The sequence below is a fragment of the Ahaetulla prasina genome, chromosome 1 (genome assembly GCF_028640845.1).
Source record: "Ahaetulla prasina isolate Xishuangbanna chromosome 1, ASM2864084v1, whole genome shotgun sequence".
Taxonomy (NCBI): domain Eukaryota; kingdom Metazoa; phylum Chordata; class Lepidosauria; order Squamata; family Colubridae; genus Ahaetulla; species Ahaetulla prasina.
The window spans coordinates 28,200,662-28,210,835 of NC_080539.1; the positions used below are offsets into that span (position 1 = coordinate 28,200,662).

The window sequence follows — 10,174 nt, forward strand, 5'->3', positions numbered from 1 at the left end:
CACCAAAACCGATTTACCAAAAATTATCACTGCATCTTGTGGCAGTAATTTACATGCAGTCAAAATTCTACCGTATATTCTGGTTGAGTTTTTTGTGAGCTTTTAGTTTCCTAGATTGATCATAACAGCTCACAAAACTCTCCAGAGCCCAAACCACATATACTCTTCATGTGCTAGCTTATGATTCCATTTTTTATAATCTGGGCTGGAATTCTAGGCACCATAAGCCAAGACATGTGTGGGTCGTAGTTTGGAAAATGAAACTTAGCTCACCATGGAGGTGTTTCCAGCCCCATTTATCTTGGTTCAATGTTTTAATTCCTTTTCAGTTCTACAACATCCTCCTTCCTCACTACGGTTATAGGAAGAATCTGGTGTCCAACTTTGTGATGAAGTCATATTCAAAACTGAATTTTTATTTCAACCTTTCAGAACTTTCAGTGTGTTATACTTTGCCTACGTTTTCACTGATTTATCAGCCATGAACTAACATGTATTTCCTGTTTGGCCAGCATGTTCAATGTAAACTGCTATCTATAATAAAGCTGGGATCTCTTTCCTGGTGCAATCACTTTATTCCCACTTATTTGAAACAACTCTCATTTACCCATTCAGTCCATTTTGGATTTATATTTTAGAAGACTGTTACAATCCAAGTGGATTTCTTCACCATCAAGAATAATTTGCCGTTGTATGAGGACTTTTGGGTTGAAACTACACATAGTAGCAGCTTTGTGTTAAAGCTTGAGACAGGATGTGTGCATACATCCATGATGGAATAAATGGACTTCACAGTCAGACATCTTGTGAGGAGATGGGACGCTGTGATGAATCTTTAGCTAATTCAACACTTCATCTCAAGTTTACATATCTTCACGGACAAGGTTAACAACTTTTGATTTTTTAAATTTTATTTTGGGTGACAGCTGTAAATCCAGATGCATAAGAGACCTAGAAAAAAACATATGTTATTAGAAGGAAATCTTACCTTTAGATTATAATGGAATATGAGGAATACTGCCCAGCCACTAAGCAAACTGCTTCACCCTGCTAAACAAATAATTCCCTCAACACTGTCAAACTATTCACTAAGTCTGCATTACTATTAATCTTCTCATCGTTCCTATCATCCATCTACTCCCACTTATGACTGTATGACTGTAACTTTGTTGCTTGTATCCTTACAATTTATATTGATTGTTTCCTAGTATGATTTGATTGCTTATTTGTACCCTATGACTATCATTAAGTGTTGTACCTTATGATTCTTGACGAATGTATCTTGTCTTTTTATGTATACCAAAGACAAATTCCTTGTGCGTCCAATCACACTTGGTCAATAAAGAATTCAATTCAATTCAATTCGATCCGATCCAATCCAATCCAATCCAATTCTATTCTATTCTATTCTATTCTATTCTATTCTGAATATGAAGGTCTCACTTTTGGCTAAGCCCTTTTTAAACTTGCATCTTCATATTTTTGCATAAAAAGTGAATTACTGCAATAGCTTCACCTTCCCACCGGTCAAGTTGGAAAAAGAAGTCAGGCAGTTCAGCTTTTACAAAAACATTTTCCTGCATCTTGTACCCACCTTAACCATGTAGGGAGGGAGATGTGCAGGCAGGAGAGCAAGCTTCATGCTGGAGAATAGTTGTAGAAGTAATAGCCTCCGTATGCCACGATTCCAAACCACAGCATTGCTCCAAAAAATTGCATCACCAATTTGTTGAACTGCACTAAACTGGCTTTAAGGGAAGAGAAAAATTATTTATTCTTTATCATATCAAATGAAATACAAGAGGCCATATATCTGCTTTCTAGTAAAACTTGGGAAACAACAGAGAATGAAGAGGGAGACAGAGCCAGATAAGGAGGAAAGAAGAACAGAAGATACATTTATTTCATACATATGTGGTAAGATCAATACATTGGATGAATAAATAAAATAAATATGGGCAAGATTTGGATTGAAATTGACAGTCCTCAACTTATGACCACAATTGAGATGAGAATGTCGGTTGTAAGTTAGTGTGGTCGTAAGTTGAGTCATCATGTGACTGGACCTGATTTTATAACCATTTGTATGGCAGTCATAATGCAAATTGAGCTTCCCCAATGGATGTTTTTTAAAAGGTTGCTTAAAGTTTTTAAAATGTGAGTTGCTTGTCCAGCCTCGGAATTATGATCATGTGACTGTAGGATAATGCAATGGTTGTATGTACAGGTTATAAAGCACTTTTTCTGAGGCTGTCATAACTTTGAAATGTTGTTAAACAAGAGTAAGTTGAGCACTACTTGTATACAGTAATGGCTCAATTCACATTGTCAGCCTTCCCCAAGTAACTGGGTGTGTCTAGACTACAATTTCCAGATTTCCACATCAGGAAGGAATTCCAGGAGTTGCTCTAATCAGCACTACCTGCCAAACTAGGAAAGTCTGCTGCATATAACAAGTGATTTTGAAGGATAACTTTTACGACAGGTCTGATGAGGAGAAGAGGGTTTCCAAATTCTCTGTGAATTTTTTTTTTGGTTTACATTTATATCCCGCCCTTCTCTGAAGACTCAGGGCAGCTTACAGTGTGTATTTGGCATCGTTTTGACAAAAAGCTCCAATCTCTGTGCATCTGCACAATACTGAGCTGCCAGGATCCACTTCTGGAAATATAGATCTGGCTTAGGGGGAAGTGTTGGAAGGGAGGGAAGACCACCAGGTTAAAAATATCAAGATGTGGGCTTCCCTTTCATAGTGGGGTCATGCCCATGCAAAAAGGGGGGGGGGGCTTCCATCCCATTTTTGTGTTTCCTCTGTTGACTATTTGACTGGCTAGTAAAGGTTCTAGAAAACAGTATTGGTGAATCTTCTTTCAAAGACAGACTAACCTGGCATTGCAAAGAGTAGCATAAGGAGCCCAAACTTGTTCAGTAGGGGAACCAGGTAAGAATACTGGCCTATTTTAATTATCTGGCCTATTTTAATTATCACTCTCTGGGTAGATATAACTTTTCCTCCCTTACACATAGCCACCCTAGTGTGGCAGTGTGACATAAACATGGGACTAAGACTGAGGAAGCCCTCAATGGGTTTCTTTGACTGAACCCATTATTATTGTTGTGTGAAGGCAGCTGGGTTTCCTGGTAGCAGTAGCTTCCTGCAAGTATTTTGATGTAAGCCCTACAAAATCCCTGTAAATAGAATATGGTCAGCATGAAGAGGGCTTCTGAACCTATGCATAATGCCCCAAAGGGGCTTTTTTTCAAGAGGCAACTGGACTTTCTGGTTTTTCTTTGAAGATGTTTTGCTTCTCATCCAAGAAGCTTCTTCAGCGCTGACTGAATTCCCTTCCAATCCTTCCACTCCCCCCATCCCGTCAGAGCTGAAGAAGCTTCTTGGATGAGAAGCAAAACATCTTCAAAGAAAAACCAGAAAGCCCAGTTGCCTCTTGAAAAAGCACTTCTGGGCCAACCATGACCTGGATCACTGAGAATCTCCACAGACATATGCATAACTCCCTTTCCTCAGTATTGGGTAACCCAACGACCTTCTTTCTCTTTGCCTAACCATCTTCGCACATCCCTCACCCGATGCCCCGCCCTTGACGCGCTTGAGCTCCAGGGCACCGTCGGGTCGCCCCGGTGCGAAGACGGCCGTGTGCACCTCCATGGATCCGGCACCTTCGGACTGGAAGATCTCACGGAGCAATTTCTCGAGTTGCACGAGAGCCAGCTTTTCTTCCTCGGGCCGCGGTTGCACAACCACCCCTACCAGGGCCGCCGGGGAGTCCCGGCTTTGATTCCGCACGCCCTGCAACACCTCCCGCAACCGATCGGGCCGCTCCCGCAGCGACGACGGCCGGCAGAGGAAGAAGATCAGCTGGCCCGACGGCGTGGACGGCGGAGAACCGGGCGCGGGGAGCGGCCGGGTAGCAACGGGGACGCAAGAGTCAGCGGAGCCGGCCGGGCTGCTGGCGGCGGCGGCGTCCGTCGCCGGCAGCACATGGTGCGCGAAGGAGCTGAGCACGGTTTGGCCCCCGTCGGAGCCCCACGACTCGCCGGCCAGCAGCACCACCTGGGTGCGCTGCACCACCGTCCCGTCCTCGCACGGTCCGGGTTCCTTCTCGCCAGCCACGCCGCGACCGCCGGTCCGCCGCCCGCCACCCGAGCTCCCGCCCCGCTGCTCTTTGCGCTCCATCCCGCCCGGGTCCGTCCAGCCGCTCGCCGCGCCGGCGTCGCTCCCCGCGCGCCTCTCCTGCGTCTTGCGCGGGTGTCACAATCGTCCGCCGGCCCCTTCTGGGCATAAGGAGTATAGCGTGGAGCCCCGGCCTGTTACCCCGCGTCTTTCCGGGGAGGGGGTGTCGGGAAACGGGCTGAGCGAGCTGCCTTTCGTTCCCTCACAGGCCTCGATCCGAACGCGCTTCCTTCCTGGGCGCTTTGTCGGAAGGAAGGTCGGTCGGTCGGTCTTCCCCTTCGTTCTCCATGCGCTGGATGCAGCCTCTGGCCACGATCCTACACCTTGTTTTTCACCGTTAAGGACGAGAAAGGAGTCCGTGGAGAATGTAGAAGAAGCAAGAGGGACTTCCTTGGGTCTATAGAGCTCCCTTTGGACGAGGCACTTTGCCTGCGTTTCTTGGAAAATTCAACTTATTTCCTTTTCCTTGTCCCCCATAGCAGGAGTCCCCAACCTTTTGGACCGCAGGGACCACTAAATTCATAATTTTAAATCCTGTGGATCACTAATATGATCTGCTTAATGACCGGCAGGGTGGGTGTGGCCAGCTCAATGTCACTGGCATCGAGGGGTGCCTCCCTAGCCACCACTTGCCCCTCCCCTCCCCAGCCACTCCTCCCCTGCCCACCCAGACTCCTTAGGGCCCCAATAGAAAGCAGTTGTTGGAGCTAAGCAGCCACCATGAGAAAGAGTTGGCAAAACAGCTCACTTCATATTGGATCTGACTGAGAAGGGGCCTCAGCAGAAGCACCTCATTGACGACTAGGAACATAGCCTTTCCAAGCAGAGGGAAGACCTCTGGGAGTGCAAGGCCAGGTACCGGTGCCTGGAGGCTCAGCGGGCTGAAATGATCAGCCAGTTCCAGGACATGAGACAGTCCCACAGGAACTCCGGCTCTTCGCCACCAGTGGTGCTTCCCTCCAGCCTTTGCCCAAAGCCCTGCACCAGGAGGCTGAAACAGACCCAAGTCGAAATCTCTGCCTCCCTCCAACCCGCACAAAAAGACCCTGAAGGGGGAGACTCTCTGCAGTAACACAAGCGTTCATTGCACATATCCAGCCCAGGGGCCGTAGTTTGAGGACCCCTGATTTAGTGCAATATAAAAAATGGAAATGCAGACCACCAACATTTTCTCACGGACCACCAGTTGATGACCGCTGCCCCATAGCATACTTTTACTAACCTATTTAGCTGGTTGAAAACTCTGCCGTATTTGGTGGGATTTGTCCCCAATATAATATACCCTAAATCTCTTTATGGCACAGAGATGTCCAAATTCTATTGACTGTGCATGATATCAAATACAAACTTAAATGCATTGCTGTCATCCATAGCAAACCACTGCTTTGTTTTACTACCATGGCGTTTGTTTAATGACTGCTTTAAAAAAGGTCATAAAATCAGGTCAGTCATGTGGGCATCGTGATTTACAGCCACAGGTTATGATTATGATGGGTGGGCCGCACAACTCTAGGACTAGCCATAATGCAAAACCATTTTTCTGCAGAACTGAAAGTACCACTGTAGTTTGCAAATGAAAATTTTTGCACATGTCCCCATATGGGGTGAAAACTATAGAAAACAGGTCCATTAAAGAGAAAACTAATATAAATTATCCCTTCTCACTGACATGCTGATTTTCTGTCTGCAGAGTTTTACACGGTGAAGGACAAAGAACATGCAGAATCCTCTTTCCTATGTTGAGTATTGCCATTCACGTTTGATTTTGGTGATTGACTGTTCAAAATGCAAAAAGAAACTGCAAGATGACTCTCACCAGAATTCATCAGCAAGTCTGATTCTGCTTTCTTAAAAAGAGCAAAAATAGATCAAACCAGTCAGTCCTAGAGGAGATCAACCCTGACTGTTCTTTAAAAGGCCAGATCCTGAAGATGAAGATGAAATACTTTGGCCACTTAATGAGAAGGAAGGACTCACTGGAGAAGAGCCTAATGCTGGAAACGATTGAGGGCAAAAGATGGAAGGGGACAACAGAGAATGAGGTGGCTAGATGGAGTCACTGAAGCAGTAGGCATGAGCTTAAATGGACAACAGAGGATGGTAGAGGACAGGAAGGCCTGGAGGAACATTGTCCATGGGGTCATGATGGGTCGGACATGACTTCGCAACTAACAACAACAACATGAGTAAAAAAAAATATGGATGTTTGGATTTCTCTCCCGTTCCAGGTGTTATTCTTTATAGCTTTCCTATACTGATTGTCATTATAATTCTTTTTCATTCCTCATGTGTCCATTCTTACATAGAATTATCAAAGGTTTGGGCTTCTTACTTCCTCTGATCACTTGATTTGACATTTTCTTTTACTTCTGGAGATCCATTTAGGCAATATCTAAAAGTTCACACCTCTGACAAAGTGGTTTCTGACGGTAGATCTTTGTTGCAAGGCTTTGGGATCTGCTATGTTTGACTGACTTGGCCGCAGCCCATCTCAGACTTGATAGTAACTAACACCTAGTTCTAACTGTGATGCTCTATCTAGAAATAATCCATCCGGGGGTCAACTAGCTAGATAACAATTTGTCTTCTATCCCATGCTAAATAATTAATTAACTTCGCTGTCGGTGGTCTTTGGGACAGGCTGATCCAGGTTTACAAGCTGAGCTTGGGCATTGTGACATCATGTGGTGGGGGTTTGCCTAGAGGCCTTTCAAGGTTAATCCAGGGCAGCTGGACAGAGACTCCATGAAAGCAGGACATGACCAAGGAGGGGCAGGGCTCGGAACAGCTTCCTGCACCAATATGCATGCCAGGCCCCGGGGAAAAAGTCTTACAGGATTTTCAGATCCTGGTGCAGAAGGTGGGGGGGAGGCCTGAGGTTCTCCTCATTGGGGAGACCCTGGAAGGCAGGGACATTCATAAGATGATGGCCTCTTTTGTTAAGGACTTGTTTTCTTCCTCCTGTCACTCAGTCCACCCTGCCGATGCTTTGAAAGAGCCTTGCGTCACCTGCCCTTTTGGTGGCAAGCAATGCCAGCTCATCTTTTTTCTGTGCCGTGCCTCCTGCATAAAGGGCAAGGAGACCGAACTGCGGAAAGTTTTGCAGCAGGTGAAGAAGTACGTCCAGAAATCCCCCTGTGCCTTAGTAGGAATCATTATGGAACCCAAGAAAGGGGAGGCCGAGGAAGCCCGTATCCACCTGCTTCGACTGTTACGGGGCATCTTCCCAAAGGCTTCACCACAGAAACGGGGCAAACATCCGGCTTCCAAAGGAAATCAGGATCAGGCAGGGCCATTGGAATTGGAAGACGTGGAGGTAGAAGCAGAGGTCTACGTCCCAGGTTATCCCCGGGGTAACTTGGCCATCATGAAGGCAGCCTGTCGTGCTTCGGAAGCCCTGAGCAGAGGTGGGAGATGAGACGAGACTAAGAATGGGCTATTATTTTTTCCTCAGTGGGTGGGTATAGGCATGCTTTCATTTTTGGTCTTCTAATGCAGGGGACGGCACCGGCCCGCAGCATGCCAGAAATCAGTCTGTGCAAACTAGGGAAACCCCATTCGCAGGTTGCAGGCAGTACACGAAACCACTCCGCCTCCGATCCACAGAAAAACCTCTCTCCACAGAACTGGTCCTTGGTGCCCAAAAGGCTGGGGGACGCTGTCCTAGTGCTTCAAGAAATAGGACAGTAACACCATGATGTCCCTAGAAGAGGCAGAGGAGCTTGAATGTTTGTCTCCTGGCTTTAAATTAAGATTGCCTATCAGCAACCTAACTCATGTTTTCTACTTCTTGCTGTTTTTAAAGAAGGGTCTCCAACCTTGGCAACTTTAAGCCTGGAGGACTTCAACTCCCAGAATTCCCCAGCTGGCTGGGGAATTCTGGGAGTTGAAGTCCTCCAGGCTTAAAGTTGCCAAGGTTGGAGATCCCTGTTTTAAAGTATGCATAATTTTCAGTGGTTAGCCACGAAGTATGGATGCTTGATCTGGGATGGTCTCAGAGACCACAGACATCCCTGGCCATAGCATAGGTAGCAGGGGGGGGAATCTTAATTGACATCTCAACTGTACGAGGCCTGGCAAGAATCGTTTGCAGTCTTTCAGCTTGGAAATGCTGTTAACACGTTTGACAGCTCTTTTGGACTAAAAGTAATGGGATAAGACGTAAAGCAGTTTCTCTGTTTTTGCCCTAGCAGGATATGTGAAACCAACATATGTAGCTTGTAAAATATGATTTATGCTTTCATCTTATATATCAGTGATGGCTAAACTTTTTGCCGTCGTGTGCCAAAAGCGTGGGGAGCGTGGGGGGGTGTCGTGTGCATGCCCACACCCATAATTTAATGTGCCCCCCCCGCGCAAGCCCATGCGACCCCCCCTTGTGTTCCCCTCACTTTTGGCACGCGATGGTGTGGTGGACCCTTTAGGCTCGTTTTTTACCCTCCCCAGACTCCAGAGGCTTTCTTGGAGCCTGGGGAGGGTGAAAACGCCCCCCCCCCCCGCCCGGAGGCCCTCCAGAGTCTGGAAATGGCTGACTTCCGGTGGGACCTAACTGAGCTAGGGCAACGCTTATGTGCCCACCAATATAGTCCTTTTCCTCCTGTTTTTCCAGTGTGCGGTAACTGATAGGTGTCTAACATCATCAAAGCAGCTGAGATTTGTTAATGTCACCTTGTAGGGGATATGGGAGGCAAAATAAACAAACAAATAAATAAGAGCTCTCATTATCTGGGAACCACTGTTTCCATCTAAACCAGGTTCATTCCTAGCATGTCAATTTGCATCTTTTGGCATTCAGCCTACCCCACCTCCCAATTGGGACTTTGCTGTCCCATACCCATTTCTTTAAATATTGTCAAGTTAGAACCATCAGCTCAATTCAGTTAACCAGAGAATTCCTGTGCAGGTTTGCCGGAGGAAGTCATTAAGGATCCCCTACCCGTTGCAGGTTCTTCCTGGACTGTAATCGTCATCAGAGGTATTTTGGGGACTTTGTGCATCATGGGCATGGCATCTGCTGCAGGATGGTACCTCTACCAACAAGGCATGATCCCACCTGACATGATCCCTGCAGGTCTGCTTGCTTTTCTTTGAGGTGAGTGTGCATAGTTTTGGACCTTATGATCAAGAAAAACGTAAGTGTAGCTTTAATCCATTTATCTGGATTCTCTTTGTTAACCCTTTGGGTAGTCCAGACAAGAAGCAGCATAACAATGAATTCTAGCTCTATCTTTATTATAATGTTACATTAGCAGAACCCTGCAAGTCAAATAATATTTCTTCCCTCCTTTACTTTAACCCCCTGGAAAATTAGAGGAGGCTCCTTTTGAAATGCTTCCCACATCCCTTCTGTTTCTGTGGGTTCAGATACAGATATTATGCAGGTACTTTTGCATAATAGTTGTCTAGCCCAGGGATCTCAAACCTTGGTCTTTCTGGGAGTTCGTTCCCATCTCCAGTTCAATTCACCATACACCTGTGTCGTTTTCTCCTTTCTGGTATCGCCTCCCTGTGTGGTTGGATTTGCTTGTTTGTTTGTCTGTGTCCAGCCTATAACCCAGATTAGACAACAATGAACAGAACTAATGCTTCCCTGGAATTAGATAGTAAGGAGCAGTTAGAGCTATGGCTCATCAGCATCTGATACCACCCCCCATCTCCAAGCTTCTAATGATTTCCTCCAGTGCTTTTCTTTTAGAATTAGAATTTTTTTTTTTTATTGGCCAAGTGTGATTGGACACACAAGGAATTTGTCTTGGTGCATATGCTCTCAGTGTACATAAAAGAAAAGATACGTTCATCAAGGTACAACATAAAGAGGTTAAATATTAGATACCACAGGTAGCAAAGGTAGAACTCTGAGGATCGTGATAGGTTAATATCCTAGATGTCAAAATAATAGTATCCCTGCATCATCTTCTGGACACAGGTTCTCCAAAGCACCTGAGGGTAGAACAAGAAGCAATGGGTGGAAACTGATCAAGG

The 10,174-nt window shown here is 45.9% G+C and overlaps 2 protein-coding genes across 2 annotated transcripts; one reads left to right on the forward strand and one right to left on the reverse strand.

The window, feature by feature from the left end:
- Window positions 1-822: 822 nt before the first annotated feature.
- LOC131194334 (uncharacterized) lies at window positions 823-4,319 on the reverse strand. The gene is made up of 3 exons (XM_058175210.1): window positions 3,586-4,319; window positions 1,595-1,748; window positions 823-951 (listed from the first exon to the last, which is right to left on the reverse strand). The coding sequence occupies exons 1-2, from the start codon at window positions 4,193-4,195 to the stop codon at window positions 1,639-1,641; spliced, it is 720 nt and encodes a 239-aa protein (XP_058031193.1). The 5' UTR covers window positions 4,196-4,319; the 3' UTR covers window positions 823-951; window positions 1,595-1,638.
- A 2,631-nt stretch (window positions 4,320-6,950) lies between these two features.
- On the forward strand, window positions 6,951-9,283 carry LOC131188765 (uncharacterized protein C2orf72-like). The gene is made up of 2 exons (XM_058164285.1): window positions 6,951-7,599; window positions 9,096-9,283. Exons 1-2 carry the CDS (start codon window positions 6,951-6,953, stop codon window positions 9,281-9,283), a joined length of 837 nt encoding a protein of 278 aa, XP_058020268.1.
- The last annotated feature ends 891 nt before the right edge of the window (window positions 9,284-10,174 follow it).